This window comes from Ixodes scapularis, unplaced genomic scaffold (genome assembly GCF_016920785.2).
Source record: "Ixodes scapularis isolate PalLabHiFi unplaced genomic scaffold, ASM1692078v2 PGA_scaffold12__126_contigs__length_90152505, whole genome shotgun sequence".
NCBI lineage: Eukaryota > Metazoa > Arthropoda > Arachnida > Ixodida > Ixodidae > Ixodes > Ixodes scapularis.
Window position 1 is genome coordinate 3199315 of NW_024609838.1, and position 26650 is coordinate 3225964.

The window sequence follows — 26650 nt, forward strand, 5'->3', positions numbered from 1 at the left end:
TATCACAACTGCATTGACGGCCGCAAACTATTCGCTTTGCTTCAAAATTATTCATACAAAGGAACTATTCGCTTAGTTTTCGCTTCGAGCTGAAAAATCACTATTCGTACATCCCTAGTGTGATCCAGTAGAGTTGCGTGATCCCATTGTGCGACGTCACAGCTACGTAGAATTCCTAATGGGTAAATAGGGCCTGTTCCCGCTTGCACTATTCAGCTTTGTATATTCGAGACCTCTGTCGGCCACCATTTTCCCATTGAATATTTAAGAAAATCGCTTATAACTTTTGAACAAGACTACGGTTAGTTTTGAAACTTTGGCATCCGGTACGAACCGCTAATGCTACCTTTGGGCGGAAAATGAGCGTTCCGCGAAGCATAGTTTATTTTTGCGGTGAAAAAAACCCTGTACATTTTTTGGCGGAGGGGGGGACACCCTGTAGAATGCTTTTTGTTTGTCTTAGCCTCTCAATCGAGATTGAAAGTCTTCGAGAGACTGGAGAGCAATGCACACAACATACCTCGTTTAGCATTTACCTGAACTCGTCGGCCGCCTTTTCTCCGACTTGCAGGTCTGAGCCCGGCCGCCCAAAGTCCGCCCCAGACGAGCGGGGCACCCAGCACGCCCTCCTCCGACCCTTCCAATAGGGACGATCCCAAGGACACGGATTCCCCGTCGCCAACGCCCGGTGAGTCGACTCACGGCGCCGCGAATGAAAGATTTGGGTGACGGAAGATTAATCGGGTCGTTGCGTTGGCGATAGAAAAGTGCCGGGCAGCGAGCCCCAAATATAATCCAATCAAAACACTCTTTATGGAAATCAGAGAGACTCGGAAAAGTAAAGTAAAAGTGGTGTAGGGCAGTTTTATGTGACGTGTGGAGTCGATGCCGGTGAACCCTCGTCCAAAGCGTCGCGGACCTCGCATTGTTTTAATGCGAAAGCATTAGCTGGTCTCATGGAGCGAGCTGACGTCATCAGTTTTAAGTGCGAAAACGGCAGATAGTTTCCTCGATCTTTCGGTTCCGTTGGCTGGCGCGCATCGACGGGGCTCTCATTGGCCGCTGCGCTCGTCAGTTTCCACGACCGCTCACCCCATGGCGCTGCGTGCCCATCAGCGCACCGTTGCCCCCCTGGGCACGGAGCGTCCAAGGTCACCATGCCCAGGGGAGCACACGCGCTGACCGGCGACGAAAAGTATGCAGCAGACGAAAAAGGGAGCAAACGAGCGGCTTGCATGATTTTGCGTTCACATTTCGTAAGGAATGCTTAGGTGTAGCTCGATCTTTTTTATAGCTTACCTTTGCTCAGCCTTCTTCCTTAACTTTACAGAATGTTAGGGCTGGTTCACACACTTAAGACCGCTTGACTTACAACCCCTTGAAATCTCCTAAGACAAGAGAATGCACTGGAACCATTTATTGGGTAGCTATGAAACAGTTCCATTGACTTTTCTTTTCTTTTTTTTTGCACATCAGTCTTTGGTGGGGGGGGGGGGGGGCTTGGGCTTGAGCTTGAGCTTTTGACAAGGTTATAAACCACCATTTCCCATATACGGTATGTACCGTAAGAATTGGAATATGGGTCGAACTGCTAAATTACAAATTGTGAAAAAACAAAAAAAAAATTTTTTCAACGAGAAAATATACATTTTTGCCTGGGGAAAAAAAAAGATATCTGACGAATACAGCCCAACGACAAATTGCGGCACGTTAATTTTTTTTTGCACCGCTTTGCCTTTGCACGCAACGAAACGCAAGCGCGGACGTTTCTCCAGTTCTTTGGAACATTCGTCCGACGACGAGCGCTCATCGCTGCCCGTGTCCAAAAATGCGTCGTCTTGTGTGCCGTTTTTTGCGTTGCCGATGCTGCACTTGCAGAACGACTTGCCCACCATTTTGTCTGAGAGCGACTTTTACGCTGGTGGGAAGGTGCGGTTGTCGCAGGCTTTTCGCTTGAAAACTAATGTAAACTGGCGTCTACCTCCGCTCATTCTCATTCAGCAAGCACCAGTGACTATTGCGACACAAAAAACAGAAGTAGCGCAAGAAAAACAAAATGGCGGCATCAGGCGCTCTAGTTGCCAGACTTGTTTTGTTTTTTCCGCCAATGACCAATATATATGACAAAAATAAAAAAATTTTAGAGCAAAATTTACCTATATATTAGTTTTTAATGCGATCCACTTATAAAGATACCACATATACCGATGTAATGCTTATGTCAATCAGTTTCTAGGGTTCCTAAGCTACAAGCGCTCATTTTCTTGTCCAGATACAATGATAATCAGTTATAACAGTTGAATTTTCGGGTTTTCTCGTTATTGTTATAAGTAGATTGCACTGTATACAATATGTTTGACCTTGCAAATACCTCGCTGTTGCAAGATGCTGTTCCAGGGTCGCCTCCTAGATGGCGCCAGTCTGCCAGCATGTTCTCGCGTCGTAAGAGATTGCAAGGATGCAGTCCTTAAGATTGACATACGCCTTTCTGGACGCTAAGCTCTTCACATTGGAAAAAGCATGTTCCGGACGCATCTTTTTTTTGTCTGTCTCGCGGAGTGCCCGACTGACGTCTGCGTCGTGCGTCAGTGTGCAGCACGGCGGGCGATCCTTCACCAGGCGGCGGGAGCCGGTCCGCGTCGAGCCCCTTCATGCCGCGATCATCTTCCGAGCACAGCTTTGCCCACATCCACTCGCAGAGCCAAGTAGGTGACCCGACGCACGCCACTCTCCTTCCCTGTCTGGTGCTCGGTCTGCCTCACCACTGCACCGTGCACGACCAATGGGCTTTGGGTGAACCGGTCTTTCCTGGGGTCTGAGCTACCGGCCGATTAAGAGTCGAAAAGACCATGCACACCTCGTGTCATCCGCACTGGCGAGAGTCGACAGAGCAAAGAGCTCTGACGAAGAAAAGAAGTCGCTATGTGTTCTACTCGATGTGTAAATGACGTAGCCTGTGAGCGCGATTGATATTGGACAACTTCGTCCTCTTCTTTGTTGTCCTCATATTCTTTTTTTTTCTTGCAAAGAGCTGTAGTGTAACATGCAACACAGTTGGAGTGAACAGGATGTGGCTGCGTTTTGGCAACCTGCTTTTTGCCGGTTAGTTTCAGATATTACGCTATATCGTCCCGCATGCGCGTGTTCTTTACACCAGTATGTATAGTCATCATCCCATCCGTCCGGTGTAGAAAAAAAAAAGGAAAAATATGGTGATCGCCTCTTCAGGCCGCGTGTGTGTGCCTGTGTTTTGGTGAAATAAATCGCGAGAATTTTACGACGCTTCCTTCACAGAAATGTTTTTGGAAGCAAACGACAACCAACTGCCAGTGTTCGAAGTCATGTCATTTTACTTGTGGCTTCCATGCTAGGGGAAAGCCTTTATAGGTGCCGAATATTTGCAACAACTTCGGATATTTTTAATTTGGGGTTGCACTTTTGGTTGTGTTCGTTAGCGTGCGAGGGGATCAAGGAAGCATATTGTACATGGGTGGATGGGGTACCTGCATGGAAAGGATTCGGGCAACTGGTCATGTTCTGCTGGGTACTCTCAGTGTTGTAAATGTTGAACAATGAGGCAGAGTGAGAAGAGTGTTTCAGGTGTGTACTGTAAACAATGCTAAATGTAGTTGAATTGGGGTTACATGTGCTGCTACATTACTAGGTCAGAAGAAAGAGCTATGCTACTGGAGCTTCACTTCGTACATATGTGAAAGAGATTAACATTTTCCTCGAATCAATAGGGTAAATGCTTGCCTTTTATTTTAAAATACAACCACCACTAGCGTAAACGGACGACATATCTAGCCGTAAACTCCGAGAGCTTTAAACCTGATGCAAGCAGTTTACTTCATCTGCACCAGCTATCTCCCCACTGAGGCTACTTTCACGAGCAATGAAGTTTCAAGATACATGGGCTTCTTTGCAGACTCTAGACATCCGGCTACCTCAAACAGGAGCCATACTTAAGCCGATGCGTCAGGAATCCAGGCATAGGACAACACTTTTCTTGTGCACAGCGAAGGTAGCATTTCTAGCAGCCCGTAAGGCTAAATCGTACCTTAAGAGAAAAGGTCGGCAAAGTCCGCAGACGGACATTACAACGGACTGTAGCGGACACTAGGAGTCGTCAAAGCCGAGAGCATGCCGCACGACCTCCCGGTTGCGCACAGCAATGCGCGGGGCGCAGTCACGTGACGTGCAGATAGTGCTCGATTGGCCGGGATGGCTCGTAGCATTCGCCACTTCATGGTAGGGTTGTACGGATTGTAACTGTACCCGGTTGCTGGTTAGGAAAAGCGGGGAAAGCTACTTCCTGCGAAGCTCTCTACTCTCTCCGCTTTAGCAGAGCAAACACTGGAGAGGAGGCCAGTCTACCCGCCTCCACTCCAGCGTTCGCTCTCCTAAAGCTCTGCTAAAGCGGAAAGAGTCGAGGGCTTTGTGGAAAGAGCCCGCCCTGCTTTTCTCGGCCTGCAACCGGGTACGAAGGACGGCATTCACCGCCGGGCGGCTCTGCGGGTGGCAGCTTTACAACACTGGGTACCCCCTCCTCTCTCTCTTCTCTCTCCTCCTCTTCCACGGTGGCAGCTGTTCTCGTACCCGAGCATGTCCCCCGTGGGCGGCATGGGGGGCGGGGTGATGAGCCCCACGGGCCTGCTGGCCTCCCCGGTGACCACCCCTCGCACCACCCCGCGCACCACCCCAGTCCCCCGCTGGAACCCCCCCTTCATCGCGCTCGACGAGAACATGGACTACAACATGATGGCGGGCCTGCTCCCCGGGGGGGCCACGCCGGACCCCTCGGACTCCCCGCACATCATCACAGGCCCCGGCGACGGTGAGTGGGGTGTCGTCACCGTCTGCCGTCCTAGTGTAGTAAGAATATGAAAAAGAAACAAAAAAAAAAAAAAACACTAATCGAACTTGGTCTTCTAAGACTAAGGTTGGTCTGCCTTTGAGCTGCGGCGACACCAGTTTACACCGTAGATGAGAAATTTAGCCAGTGCGGTACTGCCGTTAGCTCGGGGTCCGACGCGTGTTGCGCAGTGGTGATGCACGACCGCACACCGGTACGACGCTTGTCCGGATTGAAACGGACGAGCATCGTACCTGCTACAGTCACTGATGGAACAAAGATCCATTGACACACCTGCATGTGCTTACGACCGAGTTCTTGCAATGTCTTATGACAAGGGAAAACGCTGGCGCCCGCCACGTACGAGGTGACTCTGGAACTGCGTTCCACTAGAGCGAACGTTTTGCGGCATTTGCGAAATCGAATGTACATGTCTAATTGTCTACAAGAAACAGTCGTTTATGACTTGGGCTTCGTGTTTTCGGCGAATATCGATAAACCCTTAAAATGGAAACCCGAGGCGGTTTTGTCGAAATAGGAGGAACTCAAGCTTGACGGTAAGAAAAACTTTGTCTACAGCTTTATTCTGTATCGTCCCGGAACGCAGACCTCGACGAACCGTTTGTGAGGCTCCTTGATTTAAAACTACGCATCTTGTTTTTTTTTTTACTTTGATTGGTATGGGGTACTTTTACAAGTATTCGGGTTGCATTATGTTCCCCAAAGGTTGTTGAATCGCATGCCCTTGCCTTGTTTTCTTCAAGACGAGCCTTGACAAACCTCAATTTGTTTTGTCCTACGTTTGAAATCGAAGCCAAAAGAACTTTAAATCGGTAGGGAAAAAAACCCATAAAGGTAAAACACCTTCAAAAACTCAAAAGAAAAAGAAAACCCCCCTTCCAAAACACTGAACCCTATTTACTAACACTGTCAAAAGATTTTTCGAGCAAAAAGAAAAAAGAAAAAGAATGATGTGCAAAAGGAAATACTATAGGAAATGGTCAGTGCTGGAGGGCAACCCCGCTTCATTTCTGTTTTTGAAAAAACAATGCAGTGGGTGACATCGCCAAAGTTTCCTCTCGGCGCTCAGCGGTGTGCACATGATTGGCATAATGCACCTGCGTAGCATGCTTCTTGGGAGCCGTTCGGCCGTCACGCCGTTACCGCCGCCGTCGTCGTCTCACCGTTTGTGATTGTCTCTCGGAGTTTCACACTACGTGTGCAGACTGATGCCGCAGTTGTGCAGACGTCGTCGAATGTCGTAGACACCGAAATGTGGTGAAGAGTGCGGTGCAGACGACACTTGCGCCTCACACACGGCCGCCCAAACGGTGGCCGGCCCCAATCCCGCCCGTCGTTGCGTAGAGGGTTACGTGACGTCTCGTACCACCTGACAGTCACATTTTTGGCTGCCCAAGGCCAATGTCGCCAGACTGAGCCGAAGTTTTGGTTTAGATTTCTGCTCATGTTTAAAGTATGATTTAACAAGATATATACCATTTTTTGCGAAGCAAATGACGTACTGTCTTTTATTAGTGTTTTTTAAGCTGAAATCACTCATTAATCCCAGATATTTTGGAATCGAGCTATAGATAAACAAAACCTTTGAGGCACAGAGTCATAAGCAGTCACAGGCGTGTGAAACTCAGAATTTCAGATAATTGGGAATCGAACAAAACTAAACTCCAATAAACTCCGAATTTTTAGCGAAAAATAAACTCCGAAAAATACACTCCGAATTTCACGAGATATAGACTCCGAAAAGACGGAATCCTAGTTATGACATACCGATTTGTGGAGTTCGGGGGTGTGTCATCCTATCTATGCCATTGAGCCACCTTCACTCATTACAGATTCTGTTGTAACATACATTGAATATTATGGACCATATTTGAGGGTTTGTAAGTAGTTCATTATTCTATCATGGCGATCTCTTCGACAATAGCTGCGTCTTATTTACCCACACCTCCTGCGGTCATATCTGAATACACATGCCGGAGGTACATTACACTTTTTTGCATTGGTGCAGGAAGTGTAGGTAAATTGAACACAGCTTGCAGTCGTCATTTTGGAGCGGTTTTGGTTCGGTAGCGGTGGCATCCATTTTGCAATCTGCCATCATAGTGCCCGGTGCCTAACCTCGTGTGAACCAAAGTACACAGTGACGATAATTGTCGATACGGCTCAATAAAATGTAATTATTTTTCATAGTTTTATTTTTAAAATATGAAACCATTAAAATTTTGTCAATCTCACTAGTTGGAACAGACTCCAGTCATAATCCGCGTTAGTCTTTAGTAAGTGTGTCTGCCCACTCCTTTTACAACAAACCAAAATCTTCATTGCTGTCAAGGTCCGTTACGATAAGTCTATGCAACTCTTATCTTTCTTTGACGATTGCGCCGTCTTGTCTTTGTAGAACGCTTCTTCTCGGTGGTGACGCCTGGTGACGAGTCGGACGACGTCGGGGCCTCAAAACCGTCCTGAGCCGTCTGCTTGCTCAAGAGGACGCACCCAGGCCTGTGGTGCCAAAACACGGCTTGCCGGGCGGACATGACAAATTTTTTTTGTGATAGGGAGCGCGCTGTTCAACCCGAGTGAGTTTGTATCATAGCCCCTTTTCCCACCCCCACCCCTTTTAGAACGACTGCTGTAGCTCATTTTTTGAGGACGGACATTTTTTACAAGCTCCACGCTAGAGAAAGAGAGGATATCTATACACATTATATATATACACATTATATGTATACAAAAACACGCGTGCGAGGAAGAAAAAAAAGTATGTATACTATTTCGTCATAGCCTCTTTTTAGACATTGCAGAGTCACAAGTATGGCTAGCTCTAGCTACTACGCTACAATCTATGCAAAGTACCCGTGCCCCTTAGGGTCGGACTGCAGAAGCGCAATAACCTTACGCCGGCGGCCCATCGTCACTGTACATAGAGAACGGCGCAAAGACAAAACTGCGCGGCAAGCATTTTTCGTTATCCTTTGCGACCTCCCAAAAAAAAAAAACGCTCGTGGAGCTCTTGTTCTTTTTTTTATAGTTGCATACGTCCCCATGTGTATATATATGGCAAAGGTGTACAGCAGAGTGACTAATATATACGCGAGGGGGGCGGAGCCGGGTGGGCGGGGCCACGGGAGGCAGGGTTGGGTCGGAGACCGCCCCTTCTCTCTCGCCTTGGTTCTCGGTCGTGCGCGCCCGCTGCAGAGCAAGAGTTTGTTATTACAGTGCCTTCTGATGGGTGGCAGTGTTTCTTCTGCGCCTGAGTTTCCGCTTGCTAGCTCGCAATTGGACCAGTTCCTTGCCAGTACAAACGGAGTGCCGGCCGTTGTCCGCCGCACAGTCGCCGACCCGACCCCGACCCAGGCCCGATCTCCGCCCGGCGTTCCCCCGATGCAGAGTGTGCCAATTTCGTTGCGCTTCCCTAGCCTTAGAATTTGCAAGAAGGGGAGGTTCTTTTTTTTTTTTTGTTTTGTTTTTTTCCAGCCTCTTTTTTTATTTTATTTTCCCTTCCCACACTTGCACAAGCTGCCATCAGAAGTGGGCGAGGGATTGTTGTTACCGTTGTTGTTGTTTCGAGACGAGGGATGAAAAGCGCAGTGTTCTCGGGACGGCCTTCCCACCCGCTTGCCAAAAAATACATTTTCTGAAAAGTGAAATCAAAAGCGGGAGGGAGCGCTCGCCCCCCCCCCCCCCCCCCCCCCTTCTCCCCCCCACCCCCCGAAGCCGAGGCGAGCCTCGGATAGTAGCTGCTGCGGTTTGTGCTAGACTAGGTGCCTTTGACGCCATGCAAGTGCTTCACTTAGGGTGAGGCGAGCGGAAACGCAACGATTATGCAAACGTTGGCGGCGGCGCATCCCCCCTAGTGCACCCGCCCCCCTCTCCAGTGGGAGGCGCCACTCCGGTGGAGGCGGGGGGCGTTATTCGACGCCGGCGGGGGAGCGTCCGCCGGGTCTCCCAGCTCAAGCTCAAAAAGGGTGCATTTATACGCTCCGTGTGCACGCGCCGCGCTTTCCTCTCCTTTTTGCAAGGGCGTTCGTCGTCGGAGACTGCGACGGGGGATCTTTGTAAATAGCGCTTCCTGCCACCGACCCGCGTTTGCGTGTGCCGTGCGTGCTTGCCAAAAGGGGGACCGGGGGTTTGTGTAGTCTCGTTTTCTTGTGCGCGGGGACTCGAAGGAGATGGACTCGAGACTGTGTTGAAGGTTCTAGTCAAGCATTTGCGGAGAGAAGCGCGCGCCCCTACGAGAGCGTGCGCAATGGCGACGCGTCCGAAAGAAAGCAATAAAGGAGAGAAAACAAAATATGAAAAACAAGACAGCTTCCCCCTAGAAGTCATGCCGGCGCGAGCAAACAAGGCCTGTTACAGAGAGCCGCGTTTTTGTTGGTCTTTTCATTGTTTTTTTTTTGTTATGGATGTCTCTTGTCCAGCAGTTTTTGACTGGATTTTGTACCTGTTGCCGTTGAGATAGCCAATAAACCTTTTTGCATCTCCACGACGGCGCCCAAAGCCTCAGCTCTGGGTCGAGAATCTTTGTTTCTCCAAAGTTTGAGGGGACTTTGGACAGGGAAAAAGAAGACGGGGTGTGTTTGATCGTAGCCTAAGTGCATCGAAGAATGTTAGGGTATTGGTCGTAATAAAAAGAAGGGGAGTTTTGGTTCCCTTGTTTTGTCCTACTGGGTAAGGTGATTGGTCCTGCTAGTGCTTCGACACCAATTGAACCTTACTAGTTCTTGCTAGTGCTTCGACACTGATCGACCCAAAGCACTGCCGAAAAGCAAAGCAGACGTAAGATGGGATGCCGCAGCAACAGCGACCCCTGCGTCTGCTCGCCTTTTTCGCCAGCATTTCTACAACAAACCTACAAGAATGCGACATCCGACTGCCAAGCGGCTCCTGTGACGCAGTTTGTTGCCACTTCGAGAGACCACTCGCTGCACGGGCGGGACAGGACGCCAAACATGCCTGTCGAAGACTTGTTCGAGGCATGGTAGTATAGTAAAAACTACAGCCGACTCTTTGCACAACTGCACATAGATAAGCGGGTGAAAACTAGAAAAAAAGATAGCTTTATTTTACACATATTTTGTTGCCGATTCTGGCGATTTCGCTTGTCTTGTGCTGTCGAACGATTGTGGAATGGCTAGCTGGATTGATTCTTGTCCGAGCCGTAGCTCTGACAGCGAGACAACTGGAGCTTGACCAGGGTGTAAGATAGACAGGTGGGGAAACGGCCCGTAGAAACCTACCGCAGCGCCGTGACCGGATTGTGTACTCGTCTGCTTGCGGGTGGCTTGCTGGTACCCCCGATTTGCGACAGATGGCGCTGCGGCGAGAAGAAAAAAATTGGAATCGGATTCGCATGGAACTCTATGGGAGAGTGCGCAAAATAAACTGAGAGCACGACAGTCCTCCACTGAAAATCCACGAGAAACCTTCTCCATCAGTTGAACCGGTCGCCAGCGTTCGCCCACCTGGAGTGAGAGTTCGCGGTGCTCAACATAGATGGCGCCACAGAAAAAGAGAAAACCGAGGGGGACACAATCCGGTCGCTCATTTGGCTCTCGTTTCACCACCTGTCTGTCTTCCACCCTGAGCTTGACTAAGCCGGGATTTGCCTCATGTATGTCGGACACTTGCAGGTGGCGCTGTGGTTTCAACTCTGCAGACGCGGTTTGGCTCTGCCTCTTCGTGAAACCTGTGCCGGAAATGGCGTCGGACAAAACATGTCGATTTCTTCCGTTCTTACAACTTTGCTACTTACAATTGCACCTTTTATTTTTCTTTCGTCAATTGTTACAATCATTTATGAAATTTTAAAAAAAAAATTGTGCAGTTTATTTCTCTTTGGAAATGGCCTTGTTCAAACAGTACGTTATTTTAAAGGACTTATCTACAGTGGAAAACAAATTTGTGGTTGGCGGCCGCAAAAGTCGCCGCTAGGCCTGTGCGCTGCCGCCGCCAGAAGTACGCCGGAGCCGCCGGAAGGAAATACTCTGGCGCGATTTCTGACCGGTGCGCAGGTCTATCACGTGGTGCTTGCGCTCTTTTGGAAGCTTCGGGTAGGCTCTAAAAGTTACTTATTAATCTTAGTTTTTTTTGTTACACTTTAAACAAAGATTAATAACACCGTAAAAAGCACCTGAAAGGGCGCAAGCACTTTTTCACGGGCTCTTGCTTGTGCCAGCTACAAATTCGTTTTGGCCGTAAATAGCTCTAAAAGTTTTTTTTTTTTTTTCGTTGTAAATTTGTTTTACAACATCCTTTCCCATCTAGTCTGTTTAAAAAAAAAATTTTTTTTTCCTTTGCATATGTCTTTACATGAAATGATAGGGTCGGTTGAGATTGCTTGCTTACAGCTATAATTTTACATACTGCCACACAGGCATTGACACCAGCCAGCAGCTCTGAGCAAAGGCCAAGAATTTTATATTTGTAGACTGGCCAAGATTGTTTCTTTTTAATTTGTGTGGGCATACCACTGGGAGAAAAGGATGTGTTTAGCGTAACCTGCGTTGCATCTCCACGAAGGCAGTGTCGTGCTCTTTTGAAACGGCTCTAAACGATTAGTATTGTGCCAGGATCCATGTGGCTCCTCACTATAATCATTCCGAAAGGTTAAAAAAAAAAGTTTGTTTTGGAGTGAGATTGACTCGGTTTTTAGCGAAGCTGTTTGGAGTGTACAAGCTATTGCCAAATCTGTCGTGAATGGAGAACCTTGGCATAAAAAGAATGCATGTGCGCCAAAAATAGCGGAGCTTACCCCTCGTTCGGTACTCGGTGGAAGCGAGGCCAACGCACCGCAAGAGTGCGGGGCGTTTGCACCATTTGTCCAGCGCCTCTTCTAACAGAAGCTTAGGCACAGGGCAGTGTGCGAGGGTTCCTGCCGGATTCTGTCGGCCCAAAGATGGAGTTTGTATTACAATCGCGAAGCTGTAAACTTGCACGCGTCTGGACAACACGACGAAGTGTCCCCCAACTACGCACGCTGTTGCTCACTTGGACGGTCCAACTTTTGGAAGTGTCCGAGTGTTGAGTGTCCATTGTGCGTATTTACAGGGTCTTTCCAAGTATTACTCTGGCATAAAAAATTTCTACGAATAAATTAATGGACCGCATGCAATTATGCAAACATTTCACAAAGGTGTCTTTAGATATAGGCATTTAGAAAAACAAATATTAGAAAATCCTGCTTTTTGGTTGCAAGCATAAAGAGGAAAAAAAAAAAAAAGTCTGGTTTACACTGTTCTTTACAGATGGCACAACATAAAGTAGAAACAAAAGCTTTTTTGAGATCCTTTGTGAAAACTTAATGCACCACCTTAAATGTATTTTTTTTTTAATACAAATCATTTTAAGCCTTGCAGGGCGCTCGGAAACGTGTCGTAGACTTTTGAAGTGACTTAGAAAAACAAAATATCTGGAATTCATGGTGGACAACTTGCCTTCTTGGACGCAAACTGGCACGGTGATCCCGACCGAAAGACCCGTCGAAGCAAGGGCGTCCATAGCGACTCCGGAAGACTCAAGAGCTTGCGGACCTGGTCGCCATGACACGCGGCCACGCACCCGCCCCAGGAGTTGGCTTGAAACCTGGGATTGGCCTACATTTAGAGATCGGCCCTACTGCGATTTGGCCAATTCATCCCGTTCGGTTACTTTTGGCACGGTACGGGTGAAGGCTACGAAATGCGTTGTTTATGAGCACAGTTTTCTTCCTATGGTCGTCGTGCCACACATATCTGTTTTGGTGGCAAGAGTGGATCGTGACAATACCAGTTACCATTTGCCGATTACCAACCCGCAGTACAAAACCGATTTTGCCGACGCTGGTGTGAATACATTTTTCTACGACCTGCCTGAATACCAAAGAGCATTTTGTGTGCTGGTAGCTCAATTATGCAATAAAAATAAAGATAGATGTGTTCTTTAGCAGAGCTGCTTATATGGAGAAAACGTATATAATACCAGTCTTTTGAAGATATTTTGGGACTTTTCCCCACTTCCTTTCACCCTCGTGTAATGCATCGCTAGATGCCTTTAGTATGAAATAAAGGAAATGCCAATATAATTTGAAAGCCAAGGGTGGAGAGTTCGGGGGAGTTGAATGCCCGGTCAATATTTTCTGTTATTGACACCGAAAGGTGGGGTTTCCAGTTGGATAACGCAGAACATTAGACAACATTCGTGCTACCCTGAAGTCGGCCAGCCATCACAAACCCTACACCTTTTCCATATCCTTTTTCAGAAACCACTTGCCGACTTTCAACTCCGGTTCCCCTCAATATTGACCACATTTCCCGACACAATTTCGGGACAGACTCGAAGAACTCCAGAGTTCACAAGAGCCTGGTTTCTGAACCTACGTGTTAAGGCCCGTCCACCCTTGCTTTTTCTTACCACTGAGCTTTTGCAACCTCTCGTGAAGAGAAATCACGCAGGTATACTGGTGTCATCTGTGAGGCGACTTTGGAACCGCATTTCACTAGAGCGAAGGTTTGTGGCATCTGCGAGATCAAATATATGTACTACGTACGAAAAATGGTAGTTTATAATTAGGGTTCTGTGTTTTGGTATAATGGTGCATGCGTGATCGAGAGGATAGCTTCTCTATTCATCTGAAAGATTTGCTCATACTCCTACCCCCAGCATAAAAAATAAGGAGGCCAGAATGATGCCTAGTCAGTCTTGTCTTAGCTCTTTCCCGAACGTTCCAGGTCGAATATTCGAGATGAGGAGCATAGTAGAAAGTCGCGCACCATATTGCCGATTCATGCACGGAATCTCTGTCGCGATAGCCAGCTGTTATGCCGACGCACATTTGCTTCCTGCTGCCGCCATCGACGCTCGCTGGTGCTTTCTCAATGTGTGGTGTTCTTTTATTTCTAACACAAGTTCACCCCATATTATTTTTAGTTCATTCCGTTTTCGCCTCATCGTCTGCCAATAGTGGCAATATACCTAAAATTAACCCCCGAGGTGGTTTTCTCTAAATCAATGAAAATCAAACAACCCCCAAATTTAAAATGTTTTAAAAGAAGAAAAAAAGCAATTATTACATTTACAAAAAAAAGTGTTTTTTTTTTTGTTTTTTTTTTTAATTTTTGAGTTTGACCACAGTTGCACTAAGCCATCCCTAGGGATGTTCCTTTAGATCAAAACCCTATTGCTTGCCCTGTTCCCTTCTCTTACCTTTACCAGCATTACTGGAGAAAATGTTTTAATTTATAACATGTTTTCTCCAGTAATTAGTTGCTTTACAACAAAAGCTCGATAAACACCGATTTCTCTTAGGCATTGATACTGGACACCAAAAGTCGTTGATTCAAAGAGAAAAAATAAACACCATTAAATACCCCCAAATTTAAAAAAAAGAAAAAAAATGTTAAAACCACAGAATTTTATTTATAATGTCAAAAGTTTTTCAAGCCAAGAAAGAATGTTGGGGGAAAAAGAAAAAATACTGAAATGCCAGGTATTCCCCAGCTGCCCAATAGATAGCGCCACTGCGTTCCCCCGCGAGATTTTAAGACGTTTAAAGGCACGCAGCCGCAAGCCGTTGCAAGCGTGTGAACCAGCCCTCAGCATATCGGCAACATTTGCAGCGAGCACCGTGATTGGCCAAACCGGGCTACTTGCCGGGCCGTGGCCGTGGCACGCGGCTCGGACCCCAGGGGGCGACAGGACGGGGTGCACGTCTTGCGTCTGCCACAACGGTCACACGTGGGACTGAGCGTGACCTCGATCTTGTCGACGACGCAGCAGTGCCAGGCGCTTGGAGCGCCGTAGGCCAAGCCGTTGCAGGGTCCCCCGGGAAAGGGCCACTTGCCCCCAAGCCTGGTCGGGAATCCAGATCGAAAGTGGCGTTGTAATGCGGAGTGCTAGTTCGTCTGCTTCTTGCACAAGGGTTGCGATGATGTCAGAAGGCCAAGACCTTATGGGTGTACCCACTGTCTTTCCAATCAAAGCCAATCGGAACTCGGCATGGTTCTGACGTTGCCGCAACCCCTGCCCAAGAAGCAGACGACTTGCTCTCTGCATAGACTTGTTTAACTTGCCTACTCTACTGTGCCTGAAACGTGTCTCGGACTGGTGCATCTGGCATCCCGTTCCTCATATGCGTCGAAAGCGGTCCTTAAGTGGCAACGAATGGCGTCCTGGGTGCCGGCGTTTGGTGCTAAAAGTATGAACAAATGAGAGCGTCGCCGTCGTCGCGGCATCCCGACTCCCGGTTGCCGAAGCCTCCGCGGACTGTTGAGCATCTGTCGCGTCCACCGCCGCCGCGACACCACCAGGATCATGGCTGGCGATGGTGCGACGTTTCTACGTCATCAGGCGGAAATCGAGGGACCATTTTTCTTGGACGCGGTAAACATACCAGTCATAGATTCGTTCCAGGCACCGTACCTACGCCTCCTACACTTGTTGCGTGCTGCCGTACACAATTTACGAGGGCGGTCTATCCAGAGTTGTGTATAGGGAGAGTTTGGTCAATGGGGAGAGCGGGCAGAGCCAGGGCGTGCACCAGACGCAGATGGAGGGTTTGACATGTTCTCGTGGTCAACCAGGAGCCAACAATAATCCCCTAGCAGTGGTAGCGAGAAACAGTTTTGGTAAGTGCTTAGGAGTTAAATGAAGTAACTCTTTGTGTCTTTAAAATATGATGCACATGATGTTTCGATTATGATCATGCAAGAGTATGAAAGAAATAAATGTGCCGCTCAAACTCTGTTTTGCTTGGACGGCAGATTCCCGGCCCTCGGCACCTGGTGTGCGGATTAAGTCAATGTGTTCTGCCGATCGTGCATGCTTTTTGTATCTTCTATACATTTGCATATCTTCCCCGATGATTTTGCATGAGCTTGATCGAAACATACGAACGTGCACCTCATTTTCAGTCGCCGAGAGCTACTCCAATGCACTTAATAATTTTGTTTCTCACGACCACCGCCAGGGTATTATTCGCGGCTCCTTGCGGTGACAGTCTGCGGCTGCTCATTACAAAGCTACTAACCCACTTGCCCCCCCCGTTAAAGCCACTGCACGGCATCCAGTTGGCAACCCAAGCCACGCTGTCCCCCATTGCACCTCCGGAAAGGGAGCCCCAAAGGTCTCCTGCGCTGAAGCTGGATGGATGGATGAATCCGTCTGAGCCCTTTGGATCGGGCGGTAGCTTACGCCAGCTAGCCATCTAGCTTTGAACGCATCGTGGCGCCCTCCGGTGGCGGGCAGTAGAGTGTCTGAGTAATACAAGTCCCGCGGCCCCGCACAATAACAAACCTGTTCAGGTGGCTGTTTACCTCTGGACGCTGCTGTTATTTGTGCGTTTGTGTGGTCACGACTCAAAATATGTCATTCGTAGTCGTCAAACCGCATAACGTTACCCCAGGGACCCGAGCTCGCCGCAAGCTAGTAATTTTTCCTTTTTCCAAGCACGTCGAAACCGGGAGCCAGCAGTGCGACCTTGATGCGTAAAACGTTGCCGTTGACAGTACTGTTGCGTCATCAACTGTCAAGAACGGGAAGAACCCTGGAGTGAACTTCTACAGATTCCCATCGAAATTGTGCAAAGTCGAGCGGAGGGAACAACACTAGCCGCCCAGAGAACTGAGTAAGCGAGACAATTGTTTTTTTCGCCCTCCAGGTTGTTCTGCTAAGGCACGGCCACTCGATCAAGCGGCCATGGCATGCATCGAAACGTGCGTCATGCGATTTTTACGAACAGGAACACGCTATACAGTCCGACCGATCCGATTAAACTACATAGAGCATGCATGTGCACCAACGTGAAGCTTACATCGCAGATGTGCAAGAAAAGCTGCAAGAGCTCGAGAGACAGCTTACAGTCCTGTTTTCCTCCTGCCCTGGATGGTTGGCTGGCAGACGCACAACCGTACGGGGTTTCGCCTTTCTGTTCTAGCCAAGCAAGCCACTTGGGGTAAAACTTCTCTTCAAATAAAGATTATTACCATTATTATTGTTCTTAATATTATTATTAGTAGTAGTAGTAAGTGTGATGTGCTCGGCCAACAGACGGCCGGTTGATGCTCGATCGCTTGCGTTTGCTTTTGCGCATTTTCGAGGTTGGTCATCAGCTGATAGCGTTGGCTGTACGGGACTGCAGTTCAGGAGCTTTTGCTTGCAAGGCGCGTTCACATATCTCGTAATGCTCACCTCAAGCTTGACATCATAAGCTCGCTGTTTTTGCGAGTGACACCACGCCGACACCAAGTTTGTAGCTTTTTGTATGGCGTAGACGTAACTTGCACCGCTGAGTTTATTCTCTTTGGGAAGTGTTGAGGAACAAAAGAAGCTTTCCACGTTAGAAATTGACTCGATTCCGAGCCGCAAGACAATCGCTAGGAAGGAATTCATACCGCAGGCTAACGTTTTCACGCGGGACAAATTCAGATGCATAGGTTTGTAAGTTTGTACTACCCAATACCGCTGAACAAATAGTAGGGGGCGCTGCCAGCCGGTTTTTTCACAGCGCCTCCTGGGCAAAGCAGGCGGCTTATACCATTTAGTTCAAAGAAAGTTTCGCCGACAACACTATTTTTTTTCAGTGTTAATTGTAAAAAAGAAATGTCGTAAATATCGCCAAAACAAAATGTTTGAGAAAAAAACAAAACAAGTAAGCCCACTCTGTGGATTGAACTGGGGTCCGCTGCATATAAAGCAGACACCTTTCCACTAAGCTACGCTGCTGCTTCGGAAACTCGTTGTAACCATTCATTTTATAAGAGTTTTGCGATGTGCGTATAGCCATTTCCGACCAAGGTGCACGAGCTCGTGCGTATAGCTCTACTCTAAATAAAATATGATCGCAGCAAGCTGAAACTGTAAGAAAACGTGACGCTAGCGGCAGTTTGCTCAAGTTTGGGATTGTGACATTACCTGAATCAAAAGATACAAGATTCCGCCACCACCACTAGCATCTGATTCGCAGTTTTTTATCAGCGCATATGCTGTGTCTACGCAGGCCGAAAATTCAGACTTCATTTTCTCGACCGTATCCCAGTTTTTTTGTTTTGTTTGTTTGTTGACAGAGTACCGTGTCATCTACGATGATAACCGGAGCAGCACGTTCGACGTTGTCTGAATCCTTGAACGTCATCAGGACGTACATCTGGTTTCTGGAAGGTTAATAACGTTTAATCACAATTGATATAATGGCATACGTACAGCATGTCGGTTACAAAAGCACACCTACCCGAAAATTTCGGGAACTGCCTGCACTAGGCCTCTGAAGCGACAAGGTTGAGTCTGAAAGACAAATAAACGAACGGAGGAACAAAGTGAGAAAACCTGACCGGTTCCCGGTTAAAGTTTCGGCTGAAGCCGATCACGTCACTACTGAAAAACGAGGGTGAGTAGAACTAAAGGCCCTCGATGTGTTTGCGTTTGTCTTGCAAGTAGCGTCAAATGCGCGAGTGCACGAGGCCCATGTCTCGAGCGGCCCTTGGAAGCAAATGGCGGCGCAGCACTGAAATGAGCGGGCCTTGGAAGCGAACGGCGGCGGAGCACCCGCGCATGGCACGTGTCTCGCGCGCTTCCACAACAAGGTTGGCGGTACTTGTCACAAACGCTTTTATCAAGGGGCTTTAAGTAGAACCACTGTGAGTAGAACGATGGTGATAGAGCTTAGATATTCAGTTCATATCACTTGCTCCTCACCACAAATTGGTGTTTTTTGGTTACCACAGTTGGTAGAAGCGTTTATGTCTTCATTACCTTCATTTCCGTCCAGTCTGTCGACCATCGGATCGTTTTTTTCCTACCTGGTAGAAGCGGAAAATAAGAGATGACTGTCAATGGACTGTCTACATCCCAAACTCGCGATTGAAAATGGCGCGCACCGCGCGTACATCCAGCTGTAGCTTTCCCAGCTTTCCTTCTTGAGGCGCCAGTCATCAACTATTAAACGTTGGTTAAAAGCAATTAACTAAAATTTAAGCTGTAAATGAACAATTTAAATCTAAAATAAAAACATAAGAATGATGAAAAGCTTACTATGCTTACTACTTACTATGATGAAAAGCTTACTTGATATATTTTTTTGTAAAATAACAGACGTTAGGTTGCGCAAAAATCGCCCAATTAGTAAACTGAAGACGCTTCTTGTACATCTATCTCCTCGTAGAAGATCCCATCACGTGTCATCATTTGAAGACCGGACCGACGGCGAAGTCGACGAAGGGCAAAGTGTCTGTGTCGTCGCTTTTTCGGCACATTTCTTTCGCTGTCCTGTTTCCTGGCCTGTAAACGTTTTATCCTGTTGTAATAGAGTATATCCTACCTCAGTGGCTCTTCCCAAGTGCAACCCTCAAGCGGTTTACGTGCCGTTTTCGCGCGTGTTTGACGCACGTGGACCCGCGCCATGGCAAACGATCTCATCTGCAAACTTGTTGACGCCGGTGGCATCAAGTTCGGCTCGTTCACGCTGAAAAGCGGCATCACTTCTCCCATCTACGTGGACCTCCGTATGTGTGTCAGCCACCCCAAACTCCTGGTAAGCCAACGTTTGTTTCTCGTACCGGTACCTTACATCCAACTGCGCACCTGTTGAAGCCATTTCTTTTTGAGTAATGCTATATGCACTCCGGAGTGCAACTCGGCCGGAAATTGCTATATGCACTACGTTTGTCTCGTATAAAATGAATGATCACAACGAGTTTTCCAACCGGTGGAATTGGGTTAGCGTGTCCGCTTCGTACGCAAGTGGACGCAGATTCGAATCGCGGTGATCCTACCTTTTTTTTTTTTCTTTTTCTTTTTTTCTTGAACGTTGTTTTGACGAGGCATTTGGCGATATTTGACGAGGCATTTGGCGATAAAAAAGAAAAAAAAAAAAAACACCGAATGTTGTCGACGAAACTTCGCAGACTTCGCAGATCGGGGACAGCGGGGCTTGGGTTGCCGGCTGGACGCCGCGAAGCGGCGTGTACTGGTTAACTTTTCTAATTAGCAGCCGCATACTGTCGCCGCGAAGCGGCGTGAACGCAGGCGGGGGGCTGGGTTAACGAGCTCCCCAGTGATACACGCGCAGTTCGAAAAAGGGTGGCCCGAGCGGCATGAGCTCTCAGCGTAGTGCATATAGCAATTTTCGTCCAAAGTGCACTACGTAGTGCATATAGCATCGCTCTTTCTTTGGTATATATATCATTCGATTTTTATTACAGTACATGTATCGTTACTTTTCCTTTTTTATATTTATTAAAACGGAGTCGGGAGGCTTTACAGTTCGAGTGTGCAGTTCACCGTGGTTCGACAGTTTAAATCGGTATATCAGTTCACGTGCAATGGTTGTGACGCGGGTCATATTTTTCTGCTTGATTGATGGGGAGGAATCGATTTTCATGAAGCTCGCATTATTGAAGAAACGTCCTCTGCAGCCTAAAATCGCCATTGCTGTGGTCGTTGTGATGTCAGTGCCATGCGCGTGACGTCACACAGCTTCCACACCTTTACCTCCGGCTCTAAGCATTGTTAATATATAAGTTTTTTTATGGAACTCCCGCAAAGGGAGCTACCTCCACTCTCCCCTTCAAGCCCGCCACCCGTCGTTCGAAGCGCCATTTAGACTCTAGAGGGTGCTTCGAACGACGGGTGGCAGGCTGTGTTTCAAAACTGTGTACTATATAAAATATGGTGAAATGACATCTAAATGTGCTTCAGTATGTGTGCATTGCATGAACGATGGGAGGCGAACCGGGGGGGGGGGGGGGAGAGGGAGGAGGGAGGGAGGGGGAGGAGGAGGAGGAGGAGGAGGAGGGAGGGAGGGAGGGGTAACTGTTTGTGTGGAAGCAGCATCTCTGGGTTGTTCTATAACTGAGTTGATTTCGTAACGTCGTCTGCAGCCTAAAACTGCCATTTCCGTGGTCGCCGGCTTTATGTTTTCCATGATTGAATGGCTAACATAAAGCATCTAATAGCGAAGCTGCGCTGTCAGAAGGTGTACGGCTAACATATAAACAGCTAATACCGAAGCTGCACTGTCAGAAGCTGTATGACTATCATTATTGTGGGCCGTGTTTACAGATTGTATATGGACGACAGTGTTCTCCAGCACGGCATTCATAGAGCAGGGAGCTACAGTGTTGGTTCTGAAACCAATTTACTATCACACGGGTTAGCACCACAACACCAAATTCTACTTTCTACGCTAGTGCTATGTGTGTGCACACACTGTTTTTATACAGGACCTCATGACCAATCCAGCTCACCTGGTGTTTTCTATTGGTATGGAGTTTTCATGTTGAGCCGTCGGGCGTCTTAAAGCCTGATTTCTGTTGCAGCACAACATTGCTTTATTGGTGGCATACACAATGCAAAAAGACGAGATAGACTCTGACCTGATCTGTGGTGTCCCCTACACTGCCCTCCCCATTGCCACGGTGAGCGGGTTTTCATATCTGTGGTTTTTAGATGTTTGTTTCTCGTATACCGTAATATCCCACAAAATAACCAGCTAAAAGTGAAACATAATATATGGATTGGGCTAACTTTTGGTGTGCAATCAAAGAAAGTTTAAAAAAATGTTAGTTTTAGATTTTTTTGACCTGCAAAACGTGACTGCAGGTCAACCAAAGGCTACTGTCCTTCCCAGTCAGCAATGTTTGCTTATCGTTCTATCCTTTAGTCCAATATTTGTTAACTGTTCAATGCTTCATTGGCCAAAGTCGTGTGCTTTGCCAAAATTTTATATTTTCCAATTCAGGTATCTTGCTTGTGTTGTTGCTTTAAACTTCCTCTAACCAATCTAAAAGTTTAGAATCCTACGGCCCCCATGTTTTCTTAGTTCTTCTGAATGGTTCAGTGAGCCCACTTCATCTGACAGACTTGAAAAACAAATTTATACATTCACGCACAAATCAGTCGAAAGAATGTTTTTTTGTCTCCCACTAGTTATAATATCTTGACGGCATATCAAGTGGAATTCTCACCGAACAGTTTTGCCGAGAGTAAGCAAAGATGACGGCCCTGCAACTCTAACTTGCCACAGGAAGTAAGCTATTTATGATTGATAAATGTAAAAGTCGAGAACCTTAAAGACCGCTACAATAACCACTAACATGACTCGAAACGTGCTAAAAATCCTGCCGCCCTAGGTTGACACCATGTTTCAAAATGGCCACTTCCACTTTGAGGCACCAAGAGGCATCTCTAGCTTTTTGTAACAACCTGCCTTTTCTGTGCAGTGTGTGTCCATGAAGACCAGCCTGCCCATGGTGATGAGGAGGAAAGAAGCCAAGTCCTATGGCACAAAGCAGATCATTGAGGGCAACTACAAGGCGGGACAAAAGTGCGTTGTCATCGAAGACATTGTCAGCAGCGGATCCAGCATCATTGAGACAGCACAGGTGAGCTTTCTTTGAAAATTTGCTTTCTGGGCTGTTTATGTTCCTCTAGTCGTTGATGGTCTTATCGAAAGCAGGGTGTGTTGAGTCCTGAGCACCTCACTGTCGATCCCAGCCAATGAGATTGCGATAAGAACGTCGGAGAGCCAATCGCGAGGCAAGAAGCGCGAAGACAATAAGCCGTGCGCTGTGTTCCTTGTGCTGGCGGCGACCATTTTGATTTTCAATATAGCAGGCTCTGGGCTGCGACCTTCCAGGCGCTGACTGCCGCTGGACTTGTGGTGACAGACGCCGTCGTCTTCTTGGACAGGGAGCAAGGGGGCTCAGAGAACCTGCTTCAGTGGAACATCAAGACCCACAGGTACTCAATTGATCTGCCTGCTCTATTTGACTTCGAGGTGCTACCAAGCTGGTTTAGCGGTACGCCTTAAGTGTTACTCCGCTGCTCTTGAAAGCCCTTCTTGGACCTCTGGTCAAAATAGGATTCCGGACTGCTCCGCAAGTTTTGTGCCACCTACTTCCCCGACGCTCGGGGTCTGGTTTTGGTCGAGACAAGAGTGGCAGCGTTTTCGTCTGCCGATTGGACGTGGCATCGCGGCTTCTCATTAGGTGCGTTAATTGACTAATGAGAATTTTCTTTTACCTATTCACCAGTCCACGATCTAACAGTATCTTGGTGAGCACTTCTCACCAATGCACAAATGGCGAGAGAGGTTTTGTGGCCTCTGATATTCTTGTCCCAAGTGCTCCTTCGTCCACCGGTTGATGTCGGCTTGTGTACAGCAGCGGAACAACTTTTGAAGGAAGCACGAATTATTGATAGCTTTTTTAGCCTGAAATGGCAGATGACCGATTTCAATTTGTCGCGGCACTTGGTTTGTAACGGACGGTTTACTTTTGTTTGGTTTGTTGTGTGCGTGTGCGTGTGTGCGTGTTTTTTTTTTCTTTCAAATCCTGGGTGGCGGGCTGGCAGGCGCACTCGCATACGGGTTTTAACCTTTCTGCACAGCCGTGCACGCCACTCAGGATCCGATTTTTGTATGCAAATTAATATTATTATTATTATTATTATTGTTATTATTGTTAGCAAATTATGTATGGAGTTTTCTTGCTTTATTTTTGACTGCAAAGGACGCTTTATAGCAGACAAACACTCTTTTTTGCTCGCGTCAGCAGATACACCGCTATCTCGGCTTGCTTTGCGAGAGGCGAGTTGGAGCTCGCTCTCGTGGTGACCAAAATCGGACCCCAGGTGTCATCTCGAAACTTGTTTCCTCTAAGGAAGGTCTGGTTTTTTTAGCTGTCTTCTTCTCTATGCAGCATCTTCAAGATCACAGACATCTTGGACACACTGCTGGCCACCAACAGGATTGTTCCCGACGTGGCACGGGACGTGAGAGAGTTTGTGAGGACAGTCAAGGCGCCCCTGGTTCCGTCGCTCCAGAAGAAAGAGGTCAAGAAGGTACAGTGCTCACATTGTGTCAAGACTGACGCGCTTATTCTTCAGTCCACCGGAATGTATGCGAGTTGGGGACGTCTTGTGTCCGTCGGGTTGAGAGGCAGATTGAAAGTTTTCCCCACTGACGCATATGTTATTCTGTAATCTATTGGTAAACAAAGATCAGTAACTAATCCTCCTGGCTTCTACTTCGAAGAGGTGGAAATGAGCAAAGTGATTTGTTTGCCTTTTCTGCCCTGTCTGTTTTCTCACCCAGCTGAGCTTCAAGGAGCGAGCCCTGCTGACGGCCCACCCACTGGCTCAGCGACTCTTCAACATCATGGAAGAGAAGCGGACCAACCTGTGCGTTGCTGCGGACCTCACTCTATCCAGTGAAGTCTTAGAGGTGTGGGTCGATCTGCTGCGGAAGGCGGATTGAACGGTGTCTGTTGTGTGATTCGGTCGTTGCAGGAAAGAAAGGAGAAAACAATAGAAAGAACATAATATTGCTCTGGAGTGTTAGCTCCTAAGAGGTCAAGTATAAAAAGAGGGGAGAAAGTGGTGGTTTGGGCCAGTCAGTTCACCGCATGTGAGCAGACGGCGCCGAGTAAACGCAGGGACAAAGATGGGCCGAAAGGGAATGAGGCATCTTTTTTTTTCCAGCTTATCTATGTCTTTGCGTTAGTCCTCGGCGCCGTTCCCTCCTGCAGAAAAAAAAGGGGTTTCAAAAGATGAGCGCTAGGCAGAGCAGAGCCCATGACAAAGCGTACAGCCGTCTGCATCCATCCATGTTGTTGTCCTCCTAAAATCTGCCGGGGAACTTTCATCAGATTAGCGCTCGTTCCAACCTCCTGTTTTGGGTTTGCTTCCGTCGCGTCCGTGCAGCTTGCGGACGTCCTGGGCCCCCACATCTGCATCTTCAAGACGCACGTCGACATCTTGGAGGACTTCAGCCCCGAGTTCCCGGCAAGGCTCAAGGACCTGGCTCGGAAACACACATTCCTCATCATGGAAGACAGGTGAGGGAGGGAGGATCTAGGACGTTGTGACGTCGTGATGTCAAAGAGTCACGTGACCCTGCGATGTTGCGTGACGCCACTCGCACACGCATGTGCACAGGTTATTCGTAATGTGTTCTGTGTGCAAGAGTATATAGAGGCACGCCTAATTAAATAATTTTTTTCTGGGCCGCATCTTCTATTTATTTTATGTTCGGTATACAGCCTGATGTAATGAGTCTGGTTCACGCATCTGTGTTTGTCTGTCACCAAGTGCGTTGTGAATGCTGACTACGAGAAAACACGGTGGCACCATCTGTCGGGTAGCCGTGGAACCCTTCTGGTCTGCGTATGACTAGACCGGAGGTTTCGCGGTAATTGCAAGATCAAACTTATGAGAAATAATTGTTTATAACATGGTCAAAATCATCTGAAGCCCATAGTCGAAGAGAAATGCATAAAAATAATTTGAAAATATATGCCCGGAGTTCAGAACTGCTTGATAGATGGCGACGGTGTGATCTCTCTCTCGTAAGCGGTCACAAGTGAGCATGGCGCGGTTGGTCACACTTTAATGCAGACGTGTTTGTCAGCCTTTAAAGGGGGAGATCTGGTGGTTCATTAAGCTACCCAAACTAAGCACATTTTCAGACTGCTTCAGGCCTTGCTCTTTCCTGCACGCTATTTAGTGACCCCTGAATTCAGAATGACTGTTGAGAAAATGACAAATTAAGGTGATGCTGAAGCCAACGTTCAAATTGTATAACGTGTAGAAAACGCGGTATTTTGCGCACATTTCTTTCGTTTGGCTGGCACGAGCTTAACCGGCATCCGTTTAACACCGTCATACTTCTCGGAATTCGTCGGGGAGCAAGCTGTAATGGTCCCATATTGCCCCGTTTTCCATCTGACGGGCCCGTCTTCAGCGTTGCCCATTGAGCCTCTCATACAAAATCTGATACTTTGATGGCTTTGCAAAAAGAAATTACCTATTGTTACTCACAATTCGGGTTACGAGTTCAGAGGCGTCCATTAAGGTGTCAAGCCTATTTTCAAGCTAATCAGTAACTCGAGTTTTCCCCGGAGCTCTCCTTTAAACAGTATCCATGTTGACGGCAAGAACCGAAGGGGGATAACAGTGATTGTAGCCCCGTCTTCATCCCGGCCATGCGACAGGAAGTTTGCCGACATCGGAAGCACGGTGCAGCAGCAGTACACCCACGGCAAGTATGCGATCCAGACTTGGGCTGACCTGGTGACGGTTCACGCTTTTCCTGGCCCCGCCGTACTCACTGCCCTTAAGCAGGTTCGTCGCACATCTGTTTCTTTATCTCTAGAGGAATCTAGGATTTTTCTTTTTTAATCGTGCAACCTTTTTAGTGGAGCTTTCTAATTTTAGAAATTTGTCTGTGCGTGTGTGCATCTTCCCCAAAACTTTAGCGGGGAAAACGACGCCGTGTGAAGTCGCTTAGCATTGAATTTCCTGCAATGTTTAGCGAGGAAAATAATGGAGGATATGCTTTTTTTTACACACCTTGAAATAGATGTTTAGACTTCTGAACAAATTTAAACGATCAGTCCCTAGACACTGCATTCCATGCATTATAAAAAATTTTAAAATTGAAATTGACAATAATAATTTTAAAAAAGTGATATGCCCTTCAAAAGAATCTTTAATATTTGACATTTGGCGCTACCGGGTCCTGGCTTTATTGGTGGCAAAGGAATCTTCATTATCACCGACAATGACAAAGGTTGAATTCTTATTAATCGGAGATAACTAAATTAATGATACCTCGTCGTGACGCCAGAACTTTCATATTTAGTGTATTCCCTTTCCTTTATAACAATTATTTCCTTGCCCTCTTTGAAAACTTTGAGACCCTTGGGGGCGGTCTTATCGTTGTGCCATTCTATGTTGTTGCTAATGAAAGATGTCCTGTTCCCGTCCTTGTCCTCGCTGTTTCATACTTTCAAGTTTTGTATCCAT

The 26650-nt window shown here is 47.5% G+C and overlaps 3 protein-coding genes across 10 annotated transcripts in view; 2 read left to right on the forward strand and 1 right to left on the reverse strand.

Moving 5' to 3' along the window:
• The window catches only part of LOC115312030 (nuclear factor 1 B-type), a 34473-nt gene extending 25114 nt beyond the window's left edge, over positions 1-9359 (forward strand). For 6 of the 7 annotated variants that reach the window (XM_029970914.4, XM_029970916.4, XM_029970911.4 and 3 more), the window contains 4 exons: positions 572-688; positions 2590-2705; positions 4588-4837; positions 7275-9359. In XM_029970914.4, coding sequence (XP_029826774.1) covers positions 572-688; positions 2590-2705; positions 4588-4837; positions 7275-7342 — 551 coding nt within the window. In that variant the 3' untranslated portion in view covers positions 7343-9359. The remainder of the gene's footprint in view (positions 1-571; positions 689-2589; positions 2706-4587; positions 4838-7274) is intronic. The other variant, XM_040504900.2, reaches the window with a different exon arrangement.
• LOC115312033 lies at positions 9274-18858 on the reverse strand. Its single transcript, XM_042289306.1, has 8 exons — positions 18599-18858; positions 18078-18130; positions 17039-18000; positions 14504-14701; positions 12310-12457; positions 11628-11757; positions 10160-10190; positions 9274-9382 (listed from the first exon to the last, which is right to left on the reverse strand). Exons 3-8 carry the CDS (start codon positions 17053-17055, stop codon positions 9274-9276), a joined length of 633 nt encoding a protein of 210 aa, XP_042145240.1. The 5' UTR covers positions 17056-18000; positions 18078-18130; positions 18599-18858.
• A 134-nt stretch (positions 18859-18992) lies between these two features.
• LOC115312031 (uridine 5'-monophosphate synthase) overlaps positions 18993-26650 on the forward strand; it is a 39262-nt gene continuing 31604 nt past the window's right edge. The window contains exons 1-8 of one of the 2 annotated variants that reach the window (XM_042289373.1): positions 18993-19376; positions 21163-21261; positions 22066-22227; positions 22482-22585; positions 23545-23686; positions 23940-24068; positions 24548-24681; positions 25837-25966. In XM_042289373.1, coding sequence (XP_042145307.1) covers positions 19245-19376; positions 21163-21261; positions 22066-22227; positions 22482-22585; positions 23545-23686; positions 23940-24068; positions 24548-24681; positions 25837-25966 — 1032 coding nt within the window. In that variant the 5' untranslated portion in view covers positions 18993-19244. The remainder of the gene's footprint in view (positions 19377-21162; positions 21262-22065; positions 22228-22481; positions 22586-23544; positions 23687-23939; positions 24069-24547; positions 24682-25836; positions 25967-26650) is intronic. The other variant, XM_042289375.1, reaches the window with a different exon arrangement.

Bases quoted from the DNA above. Each gene is read 5' to 3' on its own strand.
- LOC115312033 (XM_042289306.1), bottom strand. The intron at 12,458-14,503 runs GCAAGTAGCCCG...GGCCAATCCCAG, and splicing joins CGTGCCACGGCCACGGCCCG to GTTTCAAGCCAACTCCTGGG. The intron at 11,758-12,309 runs GCAAGTTGTCCA...TTGGGCCGACAG, and splicing joins GCCAGTTTGCGTCCAAGAAG to AATCCGGCAGGAACCCTCGC.